This window comes from Hypanus sabinus, chromosome 11, assembly GCF_030144855.1.
Source record: "Hypanus sabinus isolate sHypSab1 chromosome 11, sHypSab1.hap1, whole genome shotgun sequence".
NCBI classification, from domain to species: domain Eukaryota; kingdom Metazoa; phylum Chordata; class Chondrichthyes; order Myliobatiformes; family Dasyatidae; genus Hypanus; species Hypanus sabinus.
Genome location: NC_082716.1, coordinates 89,169,529 through 89,195,043, shown reverse-complemented (window position 1 = coordinate 89,195,043; position 25,515 = coordinate 89,169,529). Strand labels below are relative to the sequence as shown.

General features: G+C 42.1%; 1 protein-coding gene across 7 annotated transcripts in view; it reads right to left on the bottom strand.

Annotated features, from left to right (window-relative positions):
• Positions 1-25,515, bottom strand: part of ralgps2 (Ral GEF with PH domain and SH3 binding motif 2) — a 542,667-nt gene that overhangs the window by 297,217 nt on the left and 219,935 nt on the right. For all 7 annotated transcript variants that reach the window (XR_009514828.1, XR_009514826.1, XR_009514829.1 and 4 more), the window contains one exon: positions 10,114-10,240. Coding sequence is in view for 3 of the 7 variants with exons in the window: in XM_059984874.1 (XP_059840857.1) it covers positions 10,114-10,240 (127 nt within the window). In the remaining 4 variants the exon portion in view is untranslated. The remainder of the gene's footprint in view (positions 1-10,113; positions 10,241-25,515) is intronic.

Here is a 25,515-nt window from a genome sequence, read left to right as displayed (position 1 = left end):
TCAGCTTGTTTGAATTCCTGAGTACTTGGTGGGACACGGCCTGGATTTCATTTCCATTTACTTGGACGATATTCTGGTGGCCAGCAGTTCACACCAAGAGCACGTGGCACACTTGCGCCAGCTCTGCCAACGTCTGAGTGACCACGGACTGGCAATCAATCCAGCCAAGTACCAGTTCGGGCTGACGGAGATCGACCTCTTAGGTCACAGAGTCAACCGGCATGGCGCAGTTCCCCTACCAGAAAACGTCCAGGCCATTCGCCAGTTCCCCAAGCCCAGCACGGTCAAGGGCCTGCAGGAGTTTGTAGGGATAGTCAACTTTTATCATCGGTTCGTGCTGGCGGCAGCACGCATCATGAGACCATTGTTCAGTCTGATGGCCGGCAAGGACAAAGAAGTGGCATGGGACGTGGAGTCCACGGAGGTGTTCAAGCAGGCCAAAGAGGCGCTGGCAAAGACAATGTACCTGAGAGTCAATGTACCCACGGCACTCACAGTCGACGCTTCTGACACCGGAGCAGCTCGTCAAGGACCAGTGGCAACCACTCACTTTCTTCAGTCGGCACCTATGGCCACCAGAGGTGAAGTACAGCACTTTCGACAGAGTTGCTAGCACTCTACCTGGCTGTCCGGCATTTCCGGTACTTCCTCAAGGGAAGGGAGTTCACCGTGCATACGGACCACAAGCCCCTCACCTTCGTACTGGCCAAGGTATCGGACCCATGGTCGGCTCGGCAGCAGAGGCACCTGTCCTTTATTTCAGAATTCACCACGGACGTCCGCCACATCGCAGGGAAGAACAACGTCATGGCTGACACACTGTCTCGCCCCTGCCTCCACTCAGTAGGCATATCGTCCTCAGGAATAGACTACACAGCACTGGCGGAAGCACAATGGTCGGACACCGAGATCCTGGCTTACCACACTGTCGTTCTGGTGCTCCAGTTGGAGGATGTCTCCATTGGCCCAGCAGTGGATCAACTCCTGTGCATTGTGTCTACCAACAAACCCCAACCTGTGGTACCAGCAGCCCAGGAGCGCCAGGTGTTCGATACGCTGCACGACCTGGCCTACCCGTCCATCCATCAAGCTGGTAGCGGACAGATTCGTCTGGCACAGTTTGTGCAAACAGGTCGGACAGTGGGTCAGGACCTGCATACACTGCCAGACTGCCAAAATCCAGCGGCACACGAAGGCTCCCCTCCAGCAGTTCCAGCTGGTGCACAGGAGGTTCCAACAGAACCACGTGGACATCATCGGCCCCCTGCCAGTCTCCCAGGGCACCAGATATATCTTTACCATGGTAGACAGGTTCACCAGATGGACGGAAGCCGTACCGCTCACAGACACGTCCACTGAGTCCTGCACCAGGACGCTCATTGCAAACTAGATTGCCAGGTTCAGCCTCCCAACGGACATCGCCTCCAACAGAGGGGCGCAGTTCATGTCTGGTTTGTGGACAGCACTGGCACAGCTCCTGGGCACCCAGATGCTTTACACCACAGCATACCATCCCCAGACCAACGGTTTGGTAGAGCAATTCCACCAGCATCTCAAGTCGGCCCTGATGGCACGCCTCAGGAGCCCCAACTGGACAGATGAGCTTCCCTGGGTCCTGCTGGGCATCCACACAGACCCCAGGGAGGACCTGGACACCTCCTCGATGGAATTGGTCTACGGCGCCCCCCGACGGTCCCAGGCGAGTTCGTACCAGAGGTCTGAGGTTCGGAAGAAACTCCAGCAGCGGTGCTAACGAAGCTACGGGACAAGGTAGGGACCCTGGCACCGGTCGCAACCTCCAGGCATGGTCCCATGCCATCCTTCACCCCTAAAGACCTCCAAGACTGTGAGAATGTTTTTATTCGCAGGGGTATGCACAGGTCACCTCTACAGTGGCTGTACGAGGGACCCTTCAAGGTGATCCAGCACAATGGAACCACGTGTGTCATGGAGGTGGTGGCCGGGAAGAGACTTTTACAGTGGACCGTCTCAAACCGGCGCACTTGGACATTGAGCAACCAGTGAGGGTACCCGCACTGCGCCGGCAAGGCCGGCCACCCAGGCAAACCACACAGACCGGGGGCTCCACTCCCCCAATGGACGTTTCTGGGGGGGGGGGTGGCCCGCACACACGGAACTCGAACCGCCATCGGGAGCCACAGGCAGACACGCGGTAGAGCATTTGGAACTACCCACTCAGGGCAGACCTTCGGGGACAGTCTGACGTCACGTCCACCCCGCGGGTCACAGGGGCCCATGGGAGGGGAGATTTAAGGGGCGATTTTGAATCAGTAAAGGCATTCTGAGTTTGGCTTTCTCTGCCTCCATGTGTTTCTTTAGTAGTGCGTTGCGCGCGACTACAATATCATTAATTTCAGAATGATTTGAAGTACTATTCCCATTTCCCATTCAAATTTTTGTTATATGTTGTTTAACTTTAGAGCGTCTCAATTGGTTAACAAAAGCTTGCCAGATTTATCACCATGAATATAAAATCAGCTCTTGCTTTCAAGAAGTTGACATTCAACTGGTTGAGAGGAGATAAGGTCAAAATTAGTTTGAAGTTCTACTCGCTTCTTGCTCAGTTCAGGATTTTTAGTCTGGGCATACAGTTGGTCTATTACTTTGACCTGACTGATCAAATCTAATTGCTCTAAATGGGTCTTTCTTTTGAGATTCACAATATATGAAATTATTTGACCCCTCAAATATGCTTTCATAGCATCCAAGACAATCTCGGATGAAATTTCAGATGACGTATTAGTGTTGAAGAAAGAAGTTATCTGGTCCTTCATAAATTTTACAAAATCATTATCTGATAACAAAGTCAGATTAAAACACCAATGTTTATTCATTTGAGGAAGACCAGGAAAATTTATAGACAAAGTAACTGGAGCATGATCTGAAATCAATATACTCTGATAATCACAGTATCTGATGAAATCAGCTGGTTATCCATTAAAAAATAATCAATTCTAGTAAAAGTATGGTGGATATGTGAAAAAAGGAGTAATCTCTCCCAGTAGGATGGAAAAATTGCCACACAACTGAGATACCATTGTTAGAAAGGAATGAATGGATAAACCAGATTTACTAAGTAATCTGGGAACAGAGGACAATCGATCCAAAACTAGATCTAACCAACAATTAAAGTTACCACCCAATATAAGAGAATATAAATTCAAATCAGGTAATAAAGAGAAAAAAAGTTCAAAAAAATTCACATCATCTGAATTAGGAGCATACAGGTTAGCCAATACTACCCTAGTATTATGTTTTCCCAGAGACAATAATAAAACGACCTTTTGTATCAGATACCTTACTGTGGAGCTCAAAAGGAACATTTTGGTTAATAAGGATAGAAAACCCCCTGGCTTTAGCCGGAAAGGAAGAATGTAAGTGCTGACCCACCCACCTTGACATAAGACGAGAATTGTCAAAGCTTCGAATATGAGTTTCTTGCAAAAAGCAATGTCAGCTTTGAGTTGCTTAAGATGTGAAAACACCTTCCTTGTTTTAACAGGATGGTTCAATCCCTTTACATTCCAGCTTATAAAATTCAACAAACTAACCAATGTCATTTAAAAGAACATAAAGAGTAGTAAGCATAAACAAGATCAAACATACTGGGGCAAAAGAATAAGTTGAGAATCAGGACATGAAAATGTTCCAAATAACAAAAAATAACAAAAAAATTCAATGAATAATGTTGGCACTAGAGAACCCACCCCTCCCTCAAAACCCCAAACAAGACAGCTCCCAAAAAAAGCAGCAAGTTCTTCCAAAAAAAAGACACCCCAAAATCCAACTTCCAGTTTCATAACATTATAAGCTTCATTTAACTAATAATACAGAAACTAGAGAACTTACGCACTACGAATCAAATTTATAAATAAAGAGAAACAATACCATCAAAAATATTAAACTTAATTCAAAATAATAATCCAGAATAGTCTACCTGTGAGAAACTATGAAAAAGTCCTGTAATTTTAAAAGAAAACAGAGAGAAAAAAAATGGAAAGAAGGAAGTTTTTTTTAAAAAAAGTACTTATCTGCCATTTAAAATCATCTGACCGAGTCTGATGGAGTCAAAATGGCTGGGAGACCTTTGATAAATTTCTGAGCCTCCACAACTGACTTAAACCATTTTTTGTCCCCAGTATTAAGTTATTTGGAGGTGGGCTAGGTTACATAGAGAGGGTCTGAATCCACAATTGTAAAACTCCTTCATTACATCTTTATACCCGGCGCGCATCTTGAAAACTTGAGCATAATCTTCAACAATACAAATGGAGTGAACCCGGAAATACAGTTTTCCCCTCTGGTGTACTTCCATGATCAGAGGTTTTTCACCTGATATCGATGAAAACAGAGAATAATTGGACGTGGCCAGGAGCCCAGCTTGGACTTGGCCAGAAATGTACGGTATGCTCTGTCTAATTCAGGTGAAGTTGAAAGGATTTCTTTCCCAAAAATCTCACAGAGTAAAGAAGAAAAACATTCAACAGGAGATCCCCTTTTGATAGCCTCCAGCAAACCGAGAATTCGTAGATTATAATGCCTACTCCGATTTTTGACATCAGTTACCTAGGAAGTTAACTTGGTGTTTTGCTCAGACAAATTGGAACAGACAGCTTCCAGCTGCTGAACGCGGTGTTTTAAATCTTCGGAATTTAACTTGTTATCAGATAGACGTTCAGCATGATCATCCACTCTAGCGTTAATTTGATCTAATTTTGACTCCAACGAACTGAAAGAAGACTTATATTCAGACTTATGTTCAGATACAATCTTTGGTCAATGCTGTTCCAAAACGGAGACAATCTCGGCAGTCGCAGACGTAGAGAATTCCTTTTTCCCAGATTTAGGAAACCTTGCGGCCATTGTAGGATAGGTGTATTCGCAGGCAAGTAAGAAAGCAAAACAAAAATTAACAAACTAGAGTTAAAAAAAAGGAGGTAATGAGTGTGGAGGTAAGAAATAAAAAGGAGCGACTAAACTATCGCCACCTTACTGAAGTCCAATAAAGGAGTCAAAAACAAATATCTGAAGTTCCTGGATTTATTTAACTGATAACAGGAAACACGAAAGGTCAAGAAAAAGTTCTATGGAAAGAGAACCATAGAGAATGTTTCAAGGTGATGACCTTTTATCAGAACATTTTGTTTTATAATCAGGCCAAAGACAGATGTCAAAATGGAATATTACAATACCAAGAACTAGAGGCTTGGGGTCATCCAAACGGGAGTTCAGGGGCTCTCTGAACAGCATTCACACATCCGGCATTTGGATTCTCCAATGAGGGAGGCTCACTGAACCACTAGTAAATCAGTGCTTCATTTGGAAGGAGTATTTAGGTATCACAGAAAAATAATCCAGCAAGCAGTAGTTCTGTGGGCAGTAGCACCTTGTTAATAAGGGAGACCAGAGATGAATGGCCAGACTGGTTCAAGCTGACAGGAATGCAGCAGTAACTCAAATAACTTTGCATTACAACAGTGGTGTGCAGAAGAACATCACAGAATGCACAATACATTGAGCCTTGAAGTTGATAGGCTACAGCAGCAGAAGACCATGAATATGCACTCAGTGGCCACTTTATTTGGTACAGTAGGTACCTAACTAAGTTTCCAATGAATGTAGATAGAAAGAACAACTTTTATATCACCTACACCTGAATAGGGAAGGCAATTGGAGGGAATTGAAGAGTAGGGTCAGTGGTAACTGACTCTTTGGACTGCTGAAACAAATTTAACTCAAGAAATAAACATGATCTCTTCCATTCCCTAGTCCAAGAATCCCATTGAAATTAATGAGTTCTCTGTTCCTATACCATATGCTACTTAAATTGCAAACTAATCTGCTACAGTCCAGGATTAATTTGCATACAAATGGCTGAACAACGTAAGTTCTTTCCAGAGTTAATTGTTGGCATTTATGTTTCACACTAATTATTAAATACAAGAATATGAAAACATTTAAAAACATTGAAATCAACTCAAATGAAAAAAATAAATTGCCTTTAATTTGCTCTTCCATTTTAAAATGATTATCTGCATTAAAATCAATAGATTTATGGAACAATGGTTTAGTTGGCAGGTTACTCAGCCCAGGTACTGGGAACATAGAACATAGAATAGTACAGCACATTACAGGCCCTTTGGCCCACAATGTTGTGCCGACCTTCAAACCCTGCTTCCCATATAACCCCCCACCTTAAGTTCCTCCATATACCTGTCTAGTAGTCTCTTAAACTTCACTAGTGTATCTGCCTCCACCACTGACTCAGGTAGTGCACTCCACACACCAACCACTCTCTGAGTGAAAAACCATCCTCTAATATCCCCCTTGATCTTTCCTCCCCTTACCTTAAAGCCATGTCCTCTTGCACTGAGCAGTGGTGCCCTGGGGAAGAGGCGCTGGCTGTCCACTCTGTCTATTCCTCTTAATATCATGTCTCCTCTCATCCTCCTTCTTTCCAAAGAATAAAGCCCTAGCTCCCTTAATCTCTGATCATAATCCATACTCTCTAAACCAGGCAGCATCCTGGTAAATCTCCTCTGTACCCTTTCCAATGCTTCCACATCCTTCCTATAGTAAGGTGACTAGAACTGGATAGAGTACTCTAAGTGTGGCCTAACTAGAGTTTTATACAGCTGCATCATTACATCGCGACTCTTAAACTCTATCCCTCGACTTATGAAAGCTAACACCCCATAAGCTTTCTTAACTACCCTATCTACCTCTGAGGCAACTTTCAGGGATCTGTGGACATATACCCCCAGATCCCTCTGCTCCTCCACACTACCAAGTATCCTGCCATTTACTTTGTACTCTGCCTTGGAGTTTGTCCTTCCAAAGTGTACCACCTCACACTTCTCCGGGTTGAACTCCATCTGCCACTTCTCAGCCCACTTCTGCATCCTATCAATGTCTCTCTGCAATCTTCGACAATCCTCTACGCTATCTACAACACCATCAACCTTTGTGTCATCTGCAAACTTGCCAACCCACCCTTCTACCCCCACATCCAGGTCATTAATAAAAATCACAAAAAGTAGAGGTCCCAGAACAGATGCTTGTGAGACACCACTAGTCACAACCCTCCAATCCGAATGTACTCCCTCCACCACAACCCTCTGCCTTCTGCAGGCAAGCCAATTCTGAATCCACCTAGCCAAACTTCCCTGGATCCCATGCCTTCTGACTTTCTGAATAAGCCTACCATGTGGAACCTTGTCAAATGCCTTACTGAAATCCATGTAGATCACATCCACTGCACTACCCTCATCTATATGCCTGGTCACCTCCTCAAAGAACTCTATCAAGCTTGATAGGCATGATCTGCCCTTCACAAAGCCATGCTGACTGTCCCTGATCAGACCATGATTCTCTAAATGCCCAAAGATCCTATCTCTAAGAATCTTTTCCAACAGCTTTCCCACCACAGATGTAAGGCTCACTGGTCTATAATTACCTGGACTATCCCTACTACCTTTTTTGAACAAGGGGACAACATTTGCCTCCCTCCAATCCTCCGGTACCATTCCCGTGGACAATGAGGACATAAAGATACTAGCCAGAGGTTCAGCAATCTCTTCCCTTGCCTCGTGGAGCAGCCTGGGGAGTATTCCGTCAGGCCCCGGGGACTTATCCGTCCTGATGTATTTTAACAACTCCAACACCTCTCTTCCCTTAATATCAACATACTCCAGAACAACATCCTCACTCATATTGTCCTCACCGTCATCAAGTTCCCTCTCAGTGGTGGATACCGAAGAGAAGTATTCATTGAGGACCTTGCTCACTTCCTCAACCACCAGGCACATCTTCCCACCTTTTAATCGGTCCTACCTTCACTCCTGTCATTCTTTTGTTCTTCACATAATTGAAGAATGTCTTGGGGTTTTCCTTTACCCTACTCGCTAAGGCCTTCTCATGCCCCCTTCTTGCTCTTCTCAGCCCCTTCTTAAGCTCCTTTCTTGCTACCCTATATTCCTTAATAGACCCATCTGATCCTTGCTTTCTAAACCTCGTGTATGCTGCCTTCTTCCACCTGACTAGATTTTCCACTTCACGTGTTACCCATGTTTCCTTCACCCGACCATTCTTTATCTTCCTCACCAGGACAAACTTATCCCTAACATCCTGCAAGATATCCCTAAACATTGACCACATGTCCATAGTACATTTCCCTGCAAAAACATCATCCCAATTCACACCCGCAAGTTCTAGCCTTATAGCCTCATAACTTGCCCTTCCCCAATTAAAAATTTTCCTGTCCTCTCTGATTCTTTTTCCATGATAATGCTGAAGGTCAGGGAGCGGTGATCACTGTCCCCCAGATGCTCACCTACTGACATATCTGTGAGCTGACCCGGTTCGATACCAAATCTAGATCTAGTGTGGCATTCCCCCTAGTTGGCCTGTCAACATACTGTGACAGGAATCCATCCTGGACACACTTAACAAACTCTGCCCCATCTAAACCCTTGGAACTAATCAAGTACCAATCAATATTAGGGAAGTTAAAGTCACCCATGTTAACAACCCTGTTACTTTTGCACCTTTCCAAAATCTGCCTCCCAATCTGCTCCTCGGTATCTCTGCTGCTACCAGGGGGCCTATAGAATACCCCCAGTAGAGTAACTGCTCCCTTCCTGTTCCTGACTTCTACCCATACTGACTCAAAAGAGGATCCTACTACATTATTCAACCTTTCTGCAGCTGTAATAGTATCCCTGACCAGTAATGCCACCCCTCCTCCCCTTCCCCACCCCCCATCCCTTTTAAGGCACTTTAATTCAGGAATATTGAGAATCATTTCCTGCCCTGGTGCCAGCCAAGTCTCCATAATGGCCACTATATCATAATTCCATGTATGTATCCAATCTCTCAGTTCATCACCTTTGTTCCCGATGCTTCTTGCATTGATGTACATGCACTTTAGCCATTCTACCTTACAACCTTTACACCCTTTATTCTGCTTCGCTTTCCTCAAAGCCTCTCTATTTATTGGATCTGGCTTTACTCCATGCACTTCTTTCACTGCTCTATTACTCCGGGTCCCATTCCCCTTCCAAATTAGTTTAAACCCTCCCAAACCATAAGTGCTCTGTTCCTGAGAAACATCAACAAACCAATTTCTCCTCAAGTCAAAACATATGTTTTATTTTGTTAACCCACGTTATATTGTTCCACCTACATTTGCTATAAAACTTTAACTTCACCAAAGTTGGATACTACCTTGTTTTATTTACTTTCACCCTAACACTACTCATAATTAAACTAATGAAATTTTTACTATACCCAGTCATAATTATCAAAACATTTTATTATTATTGCTACTACTATCACTACCATCTTGAAAATGCTTTAAAAATGTATGGAGAATTTGTGAGAAACCAGATTTCCACAGCTCAGCTGATCCATAACTCTGTAAAGGAACATTATTACAATGGGTTGTTAGAAGTCTAGAGTGTTTGCTTTTGCTCATTTCCTCCATTTAAACATACTGTATGTATGCAGATTTAATACATAGTTCACAACTAAAATGTGAACTCCATCAGAAATTTTTGGCCAATGTCATTCTTTACTTTGCATGTTGTTCAAGAACTTCAGGTCAATTCTCAATTAATGTGTTTTGGTTATCAAAACATTATCTCAACCAGCATACCATTCACCACAATCACCACTCAGTGAGACTACTCCTTTACTTCTCCTGCTATTGGGGAGCATTATACAAACTGTTACTGTCAGTGTTTTCTATTGTCACAAGTAACATTGGGAAATAGGAGGAACAAACTTGAAGCACCAGCTGGACAGAAGACAAAAGTTTATTAACATAATTAATATTACTGAAAATTATATTGAACTTAATCAGATTAAAAAGGACTGAAATGATAATTGACAAAGTATAATTAGTTGTCTAATGACATGCTGAAATTTGTAATTGGCAAAAAGACCATTGATGTTAAAACTATTTTATCATAAATTCAAACAAATTGGATGAGCTCATCCTGTAGTTAAGTTATTTTGCTCTTTACCTGCCAGAATTTGTCTCATAGTTGCACAATACACCATTGCTGAGAAAAGCAAAACAATAATTCCTACCTAGATATGGAATACATGGAGTCATCTTCAAACTATTAATGTAATCCCTGAGCCTCTTGTAATTATCTTCTTTAGACACCAGATACTCTAATTTTTCAAAAGTTGTTTTATCTTTTCTGCTCAAAAGCTGTGAAAAGAAAATTATGAAAAATAAACACTTGTAACAATATTTAACAGTGATTACCTGTAGAACAAACAAAAACAATCACAGTATTATGGATAAATCTACGTGTATCCAATAGCCAGTTACTTTTTTATCAAAATAAATTTTGAGGATTATAGGAGGCTACGATGTTATTTACTACCTACTCATAATTCCTCTCAAGATGCCTCTCAAAATGCATATGTCTGTGTATAACTACAGGGAATGGAGTTTCCATATTTACTACCTGTAAGAACATACAATGATATAGTTCCTAGTTAGAATTGTATACAACTTGGAGAGGAACACATATTAGTGGAAATATTCCCACACATCTGTCATTCTTGTTCTTCTAGGTGGTAGAGGTCACAGTTTTAGAAAGTGATTTGAAAGATGGTTTGACAAACTGCTGCTACGCTATACATCTTAAAGATGATGCATAATGTCACCTTGCCATTCTCTTAATTGGAGCAGTCTATAATTAAGGTGGAGGACTAGACAGAAATTCAAAAGATTACAGAGCCCAAAATAGTGCTGTACTTTTTGGGTATTGTTCGAGCTGCACACCAGAAAATGAAAATTTTGGTCACACTCCAGACTTATGCCTAGCGATACACTGCAGATAACCAAAAGTGAATGGCCATATGAGCTATGAGGTGAATTTAGAGGGGCTTCAGAGGATACAGGAAATGAAGTGAATTCATAAAAATATAGCAGATAAAATATAATAGAAATAATCAACAATGGTGACAAAAAAATAGAAAGGTGGAATACTTTTCAAATGATGTCAGAAGTGTGGTGTTCAAACAGTCCTGGGTACCCTCACACATGAATCACTGACAATTAACTGTAGATACAAGGAACAATTAGGAAGCAAACTAGATTTTGACCTGCATAGAGAACAAAATAGAGATGCATTTGTGAGAAGGCATGTGGAACTTAGTAAACAGGTCCAATTTCACAACCTTAAAAAAGACAAATGTACTTTCAACTGGGGGGGTGTGCTTAAGTCAATTCCATGAAATGACTTTCAATGACATCAGTCCGATGTATCTGCCATCGTTGTTCTTCTAGGTGGTTTGCTTTGGGAAGAAAGATTTAGCAGATTAAATCTATAAGATAGATACAGCGGCATGCAAAAGTTTGGGCACCCCAGTCACAATTTCTGTTACTGTGAATAGTTAAGCAAGTAAAAGATAATCTGATTTCCAAAAGGCATAAAGTTAAAGATGACACATTTCTTTAATATTTTAAGATTACTTTTTTATTTCCAACTTTTACGGTTTCAAAATAACAAAAAAGGAAAAGGGCCCGAAGCAAAAGTTTAGGCACCCTGCATGGTCAGTACTCAGTAACACCTCCTTTGGCAAATATCACAGCTTGTAAAAACTTTCTGTAGCCAGCTAAGAGTCTTTCAATTCTTGTTTGGGGGATTTTCACCCATTCTTCCTTGCAAAAGGCTTCCAGTTCTGTGAGATTCTTGAGCCGTCTTGCATGCACTGCTCTTTTGAGGTCTGTCCACAGATTTTCGATGATATTTATTTCGGGGGACTGTGAGGGCCACGGCAAAACCTTCAGCTTGCGCCTCTAAAGGTAGTCCATTGTGGATTTTGAGGTGTGTTTGGAATCACTATTCTGTTGTAGAAGCCATCCTTTTTTCATCTTCAGCCTTTTTACAGACAGTCTGATGTTTGCTTCCAGAATTTGCTGGTATTTAATTGAATTCATTCTTCCCTCTACCAGTGAAATGTTCCCCATACCACTGGCTGCAACACACCCCAAAGCATGATCCACCCACTCCTGTGCTTAAAAGTTTGAGAGGTGTTCTTTTCATGAAATTCTGCATCCTTTTTTCTCCAAACATACCTTTGCTCATGGCAGCCAAAAAGTTCTAGTTTAACTTCGTCAGTCCATAGGACTTGTTTCCAAAATGCATCAGGCTTGTTTAGATGTTCCTTTGCAAACTTCTGACTCCTAATTTTGTGGTGAGGATGCAGGAAAGGTTTTCTTCTGATGACTGTTTCACGAAGGTCATATTTGTGCAGGTGTCGCCGCACAGTAGAACAGTGCACCACCACTCCAGAGCCTGCTAAATCTTCCTGAAGGTCTCTTGCAGTCAAATGGCGGTTTAGATTCGCCTTTCTAGCAATCCTACCAGCAGTTCTCTCAGAAAGTTTTCTTGGTCTTCCAGACCTCAATTTGACCCCCACCATTCCTGTTAACTGTCATTTCTTAATTACATTACGAACTGAGGAAACAGCTACCTGAAAACGCTTTGCTATCTTCTTATAGCCTTCTCCTGCTTTGTGGGCATCATTTATTTTAATTTTCAGAGTGTTAGGCAGCTGCTTAGAGGAGCCCATGGCTGCTGATTGTTGGGACAAGGTTTGGGGAGTCAGGGTATTTATAAAGCTTTGAAATTTGCAATACCTGGCCTTTCCTTCAGATGACTGTGAACAGGCCATAGCCCTAACAAGTTAATTAAGGTCTGAGACCTTGGTAAAAGTTATCTGAGAACTCAAATCTCTTGGGGTGCCCAAACTTTTGCATGGTGCTCTCTTTCCTTTTTTTCCACTCTAAAATTGTACAAAACAAAAATAATACACTGATCTTGCTTAAAATGTTGAAAAGAATGTTCCATCTTTAACTTTATGATTTTTGGAGATCAGTTCATCTTCTACTCACTTAACTACGCACAGTTACAGAAATTTAGACCAGGCGTGCCCAAACTTTTGCATGCCACTATAGAGTTGATGTTTTCCCCACTGGGGTGTTTAAAACCAGGGTTCAAAGTCTCAGAACAAGGGGTTGACCATTTGGGGCTGAGAAAAGAAATTAATTCAGCCAGAGGATAGCGATCACATGTTTCACAACCCAGAAAAACTGTAGATTTGTAATCGCTTTGCATATTGAAGACAGAGATCAATAGAATTTTACTTACTTAGGGAAACAAAGGATATAAAAATCAAGTTTGTTGTCATATGCACAAGTACATGTACACACAGGTGAAATGAAAAACTTCCTTGAAGCAGCATCACAGATAAAAAAACATCATATAAATAGCATTCACAAGAAAAACAAATTAAGCACAATTATACCCAATTTTTAAAAGAAGAAACATAGACGTATACCAGCCTGTTGATTAAGTGTTACATTTGTGGTGTGCTCGTCCCGGGATTGGATTGTCAGGTGATGTGGAATCGCGCAGGCAGCAGTGCGGAGATGGACAGAGATAAGATTGTTAGCTGGTGCGAGTTGGAAGATGTACCGGTGTAGTGAGCGGGGTAGATTTTCGCGTTTCAGGGGACGCGTTAGTGCAGGGCTTAAGTTCAGTGAAGGGTATTGGGCAGGTAGAATTAGTAGCTAGACGGTGTGGTAAAGAGGTGGAGTCTAGCTGGGTGTTGGTTTGTACGAGTGCTGACGTCATGACGTTGGAACTGCCAGCGACGGTCAGTGTTCCAGGGGAGGTGGGGCCGTGGGGGGCTCCACACTCTCTCTGAGGATGAGAATGAGACGACACCGGAGGTGGAAAAGACCTATGGATTACTCAAAGACCAGTTCTACTGGCCCCGGATGAGGGGGGAAGTCGAAGAATACTGTAGGAAATGCAGTCGTTGCGTTCGGAGGAAGACCCTGCCAGCATTGGCGGCTCCACTGTCGCACTTGCAGAGTGCGGGACCTCTGGACTTGGTATGTATGGATTTTCTGTCGATCGAGCCTGACACCAGCAACACCGCAAATGTCTTAAGTCATCACCGATCATTACACTCGCTATGCTCAGGCATTTCCCACTAAGGATCAGAAGGTCATGACAGTGGCAAAGGTGTTATGGGAGAAGTATTTTGTTCATTACAGTCTTCCCAGGCAAATCCATAGTGATCAGGCGCGGGACTTTGAGAGCCGCCTTATCTATGAATTACTGACTATGCTTGGGGTTGAGAAATCCAGGACTACCCCTTATCACCCACAGGGAGATCCTCAGCCGGTGAGGTTCAACAGGACCCTATTGGACATGCTCGGGACACTGGAGATTGGGCAGAAAAGTAAGTGGAGTCGTCATATTGGACAATTGGTTCACTGTTACAATTGTACTCGCAATGATGCTACAGGATACTTGCCCTATTATCTGATGTTCGGGCGGGAAGCGAGGTTGCCCATTGACTTGTGTTTTGGGGTTGAAGTGGGTGAATTACCCGGGAAGCCCTATCTAAAGTATGTGTCCGACATGAAGAGGGAGTTACAGCGGGCATACGAGTTGACCGAGGCGGTGGCTACCAAACAAAATCAGAGGAATAAGATGCGGTATGACCGAAAGGTGAAGTTTGTCCAATTATTGCTGGGCGACCGGGTCCTTTTACGGAATTTGGGACTCCCTGGTAAGCACAAGTTGGCAGATCGATGGGCGGCCAGCCCCTATGTAACAGAGAGCCAGATGCCGAATCTACCAGTTTACCGGGTGAAACCCGAGGATGGGAATGGGCCTATCAAGGTGCTCCATCGGAATCACCTGCTGCCCCTGGGTCAAGCGGTGCAGGTGGACAAGGAGCTAGAGTGGGAGGTTGCGCCTAGTGCAAGGATTCTGCAAGGGCGCAGAGCGAGGGAAGAGGCCGCTGCTGAAGAGCGGGGAACGGTCCTCAACCCGGGAATGGATACCGATTCGGAAGATGACGAATCAGATGAGTGGCCCCTGCTCCCATTCGCTGGCACTCCAGTACCAGAAGAGGAGGCTCCTGCCCCTTCCCATACTGAGTTGGGTGAGAGGAGGGAAGGTAGTGAGGGTCAGATGGAGAGGCAGCCAGCGTTGGGGGGAGAGAGGGTGGAACCTGAGCGTGAGCCGGTGGGTTCTCAGGTGAGGGGGGAACCCCATGAGGGAGGGGGTGAGGGTCTGTCAGGTAGACCTGGGGTGTCCGAGACAGTGGGTCCACGGGTGAAGAGGAAGCCCAGTGAGGCAGAAGGGGTACGGAGATCTCAGAGAAGTAGGCGCCCCCCGGAGCAGTTGACATATGTGGTACCAGGAGAACCGAGTGTGATTTCTACTGCTCTGGGTAGTTATGTCGCTGCTTTCTGCACCTGGGTTGGGTTTTGTGTGTTGCAAGAAGCTTTGGGGAACTCTAGTAATGCCATGAGGGCATGACATTTGTTGGTGGGGGGAGAATGTACAATATCTTGTGTATGTGATTCAAAATGGCTTCTTTGGTTTGTTAAGAGTAGGAATGCTTCTTTGTCTGATAAGTGTTTCTCTCACAGTTGTTTAGCCTTGGACTTGCTAAGGGATTGGGGATTGTATTCATTTGTTAACCAATGGGGAATGTTATTTTGTCTTGTGAGGCTGGAACTTGGGGGGGGGGGTGGTTTTCACGGTTTTCGAGAGAGTCGGGAGGAAGACGCTGAGGAAGGTGGATGTACGCTACACTGCTTGGTTGACCACCGGGGGTGGTCCCGGGTGCGAAGACGTGGAGGTCGGAGGCAAGCGACGAGGGGTCGAGTGGTTCGATGGTTGAGCTCCAACGATGTGCACTAAATTGACTGAACTTTGATAAGTTGGCGCCTTTTGCTTTTTCTTTTCTTTCATATATATTGTGTTGCCTAGTACTCTTTTAGTTTTAGTAAACTCTTTAAAGTGTATTTCATAACGGTATCTGGTGTGAATTTGATACTGTGCGCGGGCGCGAGGCATAAACTTGACTCTCACAGCACCTGTGTGTACAGGAGGTGGGATTGGTGTGTGGATGGATCTCCTTTTCCCCTAGACATATACCAGCCTGTTGGTTAAGTGTTATAATTAGAAGTAAGAAGTCAATTTTAGTGCAAAATGATCAAAATGTTCAAAGTGTTGTTAAATTCTAGGGTTGTGTCAGTTGGTTCAAGAATTGAACAGTTGAAGGGAAATGGACGTTCTTGAACCAGGTGGTGTGGATATGCAGAGGGATCTATGTACACTCCCATATGTTTTGATAAAAGGTTATGCATTTACTGAAAATAAATACAAGAATTTAATACAAACATATGCAGGTTATGCTTCAGTAATGCAGAGCACTAATCATACCTGGAGTACCATGCACGGTTTTGAACTTCTTAGTTAAGGAAAGACATTAAAACATTGGAAGTTCAGAAGAGATTTATCAGACTAATACCTGGAAAAGACAGATTACCTTGAGGTCATGAAGAGGGAGAAGGGACCTGAGTAAAACATAACAGATCCAGGAGACTGGACCAGGTGATGTAGACAGTATGATTCCTCTCAGTGGAACTCAAAGCAAGGACCACTATTTTAAAACATCAGTTCCCTCATTTAAGACATATCAGGTGACTTTTATCTTCCCCACATAGAAAAATAGGAGTCTTTAGAACTCTTATGTAAAGAATAGTGGAAGCAGTATCTTAAATAAAGAAGTAGGTAGGTATTTCAAGGTAAATTTTATTATTAAAATACTCATGTCACCATGTAGTAGCACGAAATTCAGTTTCCTGTAAGCCTTCATAGTGGAACAAAGAAATACAATAGAATCAAATGAAAATCTACACGAAAAGACTGACAAACAAGCAATCTAGGGGGTTGGAAGGGGGAAGGTGGAGGGTGTGTGGGAGTGTGGGTGTGGGGGAGGGTTGAGGTGGGGGAGGGTCTAGAGGTGGGGAATGGGAGGGGAGGGGAGGAGGGAAGGGAAGGAAGGGAAAGGAGGGAGGGGAAGGGCAGAGGAGGAGGGAGGGGAAGGGGAGAGGAGGAGGGAGGGGAAGGGGAGAGGAGAAGGGAGGGGAAGGGGAGAGGAGAAGGGAGGGGAAGGGGAGAGGAGGAGGGAGGGGAAGGGGAGAGGAGAAGGGAGGGGAAGGGGAGAGGAGAAGGGAGGGGAAGGGGAGAGGAGGAGGGAGGGGAAGGGGAGAGGAGGAGGGAGGGGAAGAGAGGGATAGATGGCTAGGTAATACTGAGAGCATGAATGTTCTGAATGGATTTCAACTTATATACAAATATACAGTACTACGTATATATTAGATACTTAGGCACCCTAGATTTTTTAATATAAATTTATTTTAAATGTTTATTTTATCTTCTGTATTACTGTCAGCAGAAAAGAGCAAAATTTTGATTTATAAACATTCTTTTTCCAAAAAATTAAATGCTAGAGATTTTTTTCTATTTTGTTAAAGAAAGTAACATATTAAGTAATAGACCATTTTTCAAAAAAAACTTTGTAGGTAGACAGCCCAGTGCATGGTTAAACAAAGATAACAAACAGGTGTTAACAATCGATAACATTATGAGCTGAATGAACTAAACTTATTAACTGAAACTGTAACGTGTGTAGAAGGAGTCAAACTGGGCAAAGGACAACTAAACTAAAAGGTGAGGCGTTTGGCAGGAGTGACAGTTTAACCTTCAAATTATCAATTCTTAAACATTCAAGAGCAAGCACATCAACAAGGTGGTCATCTTGCATCAGCAAGGCCTCTCCCAAGTTTAAATTTCACAACAGACAGGAATTTCAAGATGTGCTGTCCAAGTTCTTCTAAAGAAGCACTAAGATTTGGGAAAGTTTGAGGACCAGAAACACAGTGGTCAGCCAAAGAAACTGAATGCAGCTGATGAGAGATATATCGAAATAACCACCCTTCAAAATCGGAAGAAGTCCAGCACTGCTATCTGCTCTGAACTCACAGTAACCACTGGAACCTAAGTACACCCCTCTACAGTCCAGAGTAGTCTTGACAGAAGTGGTCTTCATGGAAAAGATACTGCCAAAAAGCCATTTGTACAAAATGGAAACAAAGTCAAATAACCCACCCTCACACAAAATCACAGGGACTGGGGGGCTGAACAATGTCAGCAAGTGCTCCAGAATGATGAATCAAAATTTGAAATTCTTGGCTCAAACAGGAAGCAGTTTGCCTGCAGAAGAGCAAGAGAGCATTACGTGGATGAGTGTCTGCAGTCAACAGTGAAACATAGCAGAGGTTCCCTGAAATTTTGGGGACTGCATTTCTGCAAGTGGATCTGGTGATCTAGACAGAATTAATGGGATCCTCAATGCTGAGAAGTACAAACAGATTGTCATCCATCACGCAATACCATCAGGGAGGCACCTGGTCGGTCTCAACTTTATTCTGCAGCAGGACAATGTCTCCCAACACACAGTCAAGGTCAAAGAGCTACCTCCAGTGAATAGCGGAACAAGGAGTTCTGCACAAATGGTATGGCCTCCTCAAGCCCTGATCTCGACATCATTGAACTGTCTGTGATTAATGGAGAGACAGAAGCAAGCGAGACAGCCACAGTCTACAGACAAGCTATGGCAAACTCTCCAAGATGCTTAGAACAACCTATGAGCCAATTTTTTTTATAAACTGCATGACATTATAGCTAAGAGAATGATGCACTTTTAAAGGCAAAGGGTGGTCACACCAAATAATTTTTGATTTAGCTTTTTACTGTTTACAGCTCTTTAGTAATTTTTTTGATAGGAAAACTTTTAATTTTTTTCTTCACTTTACCAGATTTTTTTTCACATATGGCTAAGACTTCTGCCCCATTCATATGCCTACGATTTCTTACTCTTGTGTGATAAGGTCTTTGCTGACTGGCTGTGGGGGAGAGGCAGGATGTCACTCTGCTTGGCAGAAGAGACTTGTGGCTGTGAAACAATCTCAAGGTTCTGGGGTTTCTTCTGCGGTTGTCGTAGGAGTTGACTCTGGGATTGCAGGAAGTGGCTCTGACAGCTCTGAACCCCTTTTTTCTCTAACAATTGACTCTGCTCTCAACTGATGAATATGTTGTCTGCAGATGACCTCAGATGCAATCTCCACTGTGTAAGACAGCGATTCAGATCTGTTCTTAAATTTTCCAAGTACCCACTTCTGATCACCTCTGAACCCTGCAAGGACTGCTTCTCCTGGAGTGAAACATCCAACCTACTTGTTTGAGGAACTATCAATTTGTCTCAGATGTTTGTCCTGCATATTCTTTCTGAAAGTGGGTTTAAGCAGATTCAAGTGTGAGTACAATGGACAACCCAAGAACAGCACAGCATAAGAGTTGTTTGTTGTTGCTGCATTGCGATATGCAAGGTGCAAATTGGTGAGCTTCTAACATAATGTCACTGTAGTGTGCTCTGCAGATATTGCTCGCTATGTTCTTTAAACTCTGGACAAACCTTTCTGTTATGCTACTTGTAGCTGGGTGCTATTGGCACAGATATAACTTATTCCATTCATTTTTAGGAATGACTGAAACTGTTCCACAACAAACTAACGAAGGGTTCTGTTTGATAAGAGGATTCACAACACATGAACACTGTGCAAAACTGCAGTGGAGGCTATTGGGAACACTTCTGGCCACTTTGTAGCTGCATCCATTACTACCAAGAAATCTGTGCCCATGAATGGTCTGGGAAAATCCACATGAATCCTTTGCCAGGGTAATGCTAGTCATTCCCAAGGATAGAAAGGTGCTGCTCTCGGCATCCTCTGGATGTGATGGCATCCTGAACAGTGCATGGCAAGCTACATGATCTGTTGATATATCCCAGGGCATCTGACAAAGCATCAAGCCAACTTTCATTTTAACCTTGCCTAGATGATTGGCATGTAGCCCCTCCAACACTTTAGCTCTCATCCTGTATGGTACCAAAATTCTCAAACCCTATACAAGGCAACCCCTGTCAAGGTAAAAATGGGGGAACTGGAATTTCTGCTGCACATTCCAGCTATCTTGAATGGCCATACAGACTTCAGAATCAGAATCAGGATTATTATCACTGGCATGTGGCATGAAATTTGTTAACTTAACAGCAGCAGTTCAATGCATCTTCAATGGCTACGTGATATTATGTCTTATTTAAATTTAGAGAAGATCTGCTGCTCAGTTTTAAATTCAAAACAATCTTTTTATGATATCTGGGGACCTTTCCTAAATTACTTTTCCAATTTATAAAGTTTAACAGTGCACAGACTTTTATGTATATTTCTATCTTCTCTTCTTAAGCGAATATGTTTTTTTTCCTAATTATCCATTATCATCCATCAGCTTTTTTCTTTGGTAGTTGGTAGGGGGTTGACTTTTTATATAAAAAATTTATTTTATGATTATGACCTATCTTTAAATTTTTGATTACAGAGTGGTATACCTTTTATGTGACATGCTATAATATTTTGATCAATTTTATTACAATATGAATGTACACAATTTATGTTGAGATGTATCTATGTGTTCTTAACCTAGCAGAAAGAAAAAATAATAAATAAAATCAATTATGTATATTGAACAGATTACAAAAAAGTGTGCAAAACCAAAAATACTTAGATATTATTATTTATTTAGCAATACAGCTCTGAATGGGCTCTTCCAGCCTTTCATGCCACACCAGCCCAACAACCCCTGCCTGACAAACGGGATTAACCCTAACTCAATCATGGGACAATTTACAATGGCCAATTAACATACCCAATACATCTTTGGACTTTGAGAGGAAATCAGAAGACTTGGGAAAAACCTTCCATGGGGAGGAGATAGAAAACAATGCCAGAATTGAACTTCAAAATCCAAAATGCCCCAAGGTGCAATAGTGTCGCACTAACTACTACACTACCATGGTGCCCCAAACTGCAGGCTTTAGTTCAGTATCTTTGAAATACTGTTTCAACTTATTTTGTGGAATTACTGAAACAGCCAAGCTAATGTTCAGTTCCATTTTAATTAATTTGCTGTTCACTTCCAGTGCAAGCCATATTGCTAGTCTGTTAGATTTCACATTGTAAATCTCAAGGCTACTCACAGTTAACAGATTTCATTGACAATTGTGTTACTCACAACTACCAGATTTTTCATCAACACAGCATGCAGATTAGTGAAACTGCAACTTGATTTTCTATGCAGCTCCATTTATCTTTGCTCGACATGCTCTTTATATGTGTTCTACTTTGTTGATTTTCTGCACATTTTGCCTTTACACCTGCATTGGTCTAGTATACATAAGCCCCTGCTACAATGGTAACACAATTTATTCAACCAGGCAGGTTTCTGTTTAGACACTGCAATTTTGTTCACACCTACTTTCATTCCTGATTGCAGCTCAATTGCATCTGTCTGCTGTTTCCATTCCAGTTTCAACCGCTCTTTCAAATGTGAGTTGTGCTTCAGTTAGGAGCAATTTCTCGTAAGAGTTCACAAACTAAGTGATCTCTCAGTGCATCATTAAGCTCATCACTGAACTGACGATGCTCAGACAATTTCTTCAATTCAGCCACATGCAATGAAATGGACTCCCCTTTCTTTTGATTCCACTTATGAAACCTTAAGCTTTCTTCAATCAACAGCAGTTTTGGTTCTAAATATTACTGCATTACTTTTATGATATTAGCAAAGATCATTTAGGCTGGTTTGTTTGGAGCAGTTAAACTTCTAAGCAAACTGAATGCCTTTCTGCCTACTGCACTCAGTAACATTGGCACTCGCTTTTCATTGGTTATTTCATTTGCTTCAAAATACAGCTCAATTTGTTCACTTTAAATCATCCAATTATCTGTTGTGCAATCAAACTTGTTTATCTCTGTAATGCAGCCAACCATTTCTGCTTTAAAAAAATTGCTATTATCACCAAGTACTCACTTTTTATTATCCCATTAATTTTGACTGTTTTCTGCCTTATTTTTAAAAACTCTACCATCCATCCCCTTCTGAGGAACATGTGCTGCACTTTTTTTTATATAAACTCTAACGTCTCGCTGCACTTCAATAGGTGAGTGTTCGTCTCAGGTATCTTTGAAAACTTAATTATCATCACTGTTGTTTTGCAATTCTAGAAGCTACTTGAAAGAAAAACAGTACCCCATGAAATCGTGTCTACTTCATTTTTTATTTTAGATTGGTGCACATTTACGACGTGGTGGCAGAATGACATATGCTATTTATGCATTCTTGCATATACAGATGGCCCGTTTTTCGAACTTTCGCTTTACAACACCTTGCTAAGACCTACATTAGTTACCTGTTTTCGCTAATAGAAAGGGTTTTCACTGTTATGGAAAAAGGCAGCGTGCACCTCAAGTAGCCAAGCTCCTCCCCCAGAACATAATTAAGCATTTCGATCATACTGAACGAAGTAAGGACATTGTCCATGCGTTGAACCATTCGCACTATTTATACACAGAGAGAAAGAATCTTGAAAACTGCTGATGTTACTGTTGGTTCTGCTTGTAGAAAAGTGATCTCTCTTAGTTGGCATCCAATAATGGATAAAATTGTAAGTCTACTGCTTGAGTGGACTGATGGGTGTACAAAGCTTGGTGTTCCATTAAGTTCTCTTATACTTAAGGAGAAATCAGTCAGTTGTTTTAACAAGCTGAAACAGAAAGCACTGGGCAATGGTGATGAAAGTGTTGCGAAAGTGGAATTTAAAGGTAGTCATGGGTGGTTTGATTAGCTTCTGTGGCGAGGGCAGCTTCATAGCTTAAAGCTTACTGGAGAGTGCTTCAGCTGATACTGAAGCTGCCGAAAAGTTCCCAGGACTGAAGAAAATAATTACAGAAGGTGGTTATTCGTATAAGCAAGTGCTTAACTGTGACGAAACTGCAATTTATTGGAAAAAATTGCCAAGCACCCTAACCTCCGACAATTCAGCTTAACACACCATCATCAGTGTGCTCGCTGTCTTCCTGATTCCGGTAAGTGAAACTACATTGTACATATGTTATTTGTACTTTAGGCTGTGTATTTTTACGTGTTATTTGGTATGATTTGGCAGCTTCACAGCTTAAAGGTTACTGGAGAGACTGCTTCCGCTACGTAGTGAGATTTTCGCTACGCTAGACAGTGATGCAACGATTACAGAAGAGTATTTCTACCTTATATAGGCTGTGAATTTATCATATCATCCCTGATTTTACTATATGTTACTGTTATTTTAGGTTTATGTGTTATTTTGCATGATTTTGTAGGTTATTTTTTGGGTCTGGAACACTCAGAAATTTTTCCCATATAAATAAAGTGAATAAGCATTTACCATTTACAACATTCCAGCTTACGACCCAATTCATAGGAACGCTCTACCTTCAGATAGCGGGGGGAAACCTGTAACCAGTAATGAATTATGTAAACAATGAATGCTTAATCAAGCAATATATTTACAACATTACTCAAATATTACTGAAATACACAACAGTTACGCTATTCCTGGGCACCAGTTTAATCAAAGCCTGCATGAAGTAGTTACCCTAGGCTGCCAAAGTAAGAGGTTAAAGCTGTCAGTAGACACTCAAGGTAGTCTTCAGTCCTCAGCTAGGAACGCTGCCTGGACCAGTTGCTTTCAGTGGACTCACCCTCCTGAAAGATACTCTCACTTCCTCCTCAGAACTGAAATCACAGGGTCATTTGGGGCTGTAGGAATCCATGAATGTGCCTGCATGTTCTGTTGGCCAACCTTCAAGATGCCATACCTGCATTCCTGAGAGTCAAGTTCACCAAATCCTTCAGGAGATTGTAAAGTCGCTATTTCATTTACACTGTTCAAAAGGCTGTTTCTTAAGAAGAAATTAAGACTGCAGATTACAGAAATAGTAGCTCAGAAGAAGTATATCTTAAAGTTTTGTGAGCTACCAAGAAAATGTCACCAGCTCCACCTTGAACCTTAAAATTTATCATAAGTAGATGGATGGAAATTTTCAACAATTATCCAGTCCATCAATTTAAAACTTCTTTGCCACCTATCCAGTGCAATCACACCTTGCTCTGGAGTTTGACAAAGGCAGCACTCTCATAAGATGATTAAGACTAGGGGGAAAATTCAAATACCAAGACATTGCAACATAATTGTACAGCAATAAAGAACAAATATATTCTGATGACAAATGTATTGTTATGGAGGAGGAACTTCTCAAGACACATCATTCTCACAAGCGACTAGCAAAAAAAAAGGCTGAAGCACTTTCAACCATATTTATCCAGCTGTTAAATCTCATCTTCCTCCTGATGGTCAATCAAGGTAACTGAATTCACCCTGCATTATAATAATAGAGAATAGGGTGGAAAAGTGGCACAGTGGGTAGCACTGCTGCCTCTCATCTGCAGGGCAGCTGGTTTAATCCTCTCCTCAGGTGTTGTGCGTGTGGAGTTTGTACATCCTCCTGGTGATGGCAATGGCACCCTAAGGTACACCGGTTTCTTCCCAAATCTCAAAAATGTGCTGATTGATTGATTAGGTACTGCAAATTATCCCTTGATGTAGGCAAGTGTTAGAAGTTTCAAAGGGGAATCAATAGTCATAGAGCAATACATTACAAATACAGGTCTTTCAGCCCAGCAAGTCCATGTTGAGCATGGTACAAATCTAACTAGTCACAATTTCCTCTGTTCAATGAGTACAAGAAGAGAAAAGTTGTACAGGTATAGTGATATAAGGGAGGAAGTGAGACTGAGTCTAATGGAAATCCCCTGTTGTAGCTAGGATACATCAACTGTTCTAACATGTTCTGACTTTAAAATGTAAGAGACTACTACACATCAGTTGACAGCATGAACTAATGCTATTGTGCTCAATACAGCTATTGACAGTTCAGATCAGCTATTCTGTCACAATTGAATGCAGCAAAGATTATGAGATCAGGCGAAATTCTGGTGGTAATATCAACAACTTGAGTTCAGGGTTATCTACGAGATCCAGCACCTTGGCTTCAGGTTTCATTAAAGTTTTTGTGCAAACAGGACCAGAAATCACTGGTTGAAATGGAATAATTGCCCTTGACACTGAGGCCATTCCAGACTGAGCACAGCATCAGGAAGCCAGGCATCCAGGTTGTAAGCTGTTGAATTAAATAACTAACCAAAAGAGCATTGATGTTGTACTCGTTATCATTGGTTATCCCTGAAGTCTGCTGCATGATATTCTTTTGCATTCCTGACATTACTAAGTAATGGAAAACTTGAGAGTCAGACAACAAGTTGTTCACCACAAAATATTCAATGTCTTTCATGTTACTAGAAAATACAGCACTTATGTACCTGGTGTCATTATATGCACTTTGAGAATAACCAACATCCACTGCTAGAAGAATTTCAAACAAGAGGAAATAATTAAATATTAAGGAGTGGGCATTTAAAACTGGAACATTAAAGTTTATTCAAACAGAATATGACAAATTACTGGAATTTTCTACCTCAGAGATATGTACAGACTAGATTGTTGTGGGTAAGTAAAAGTTGAAGAGAAAGTTGATAAATTTTTGTAAGTGCAGGTAATTGAGGGTTATGGGAAACTAGCATGGGGGAGGACATAAGG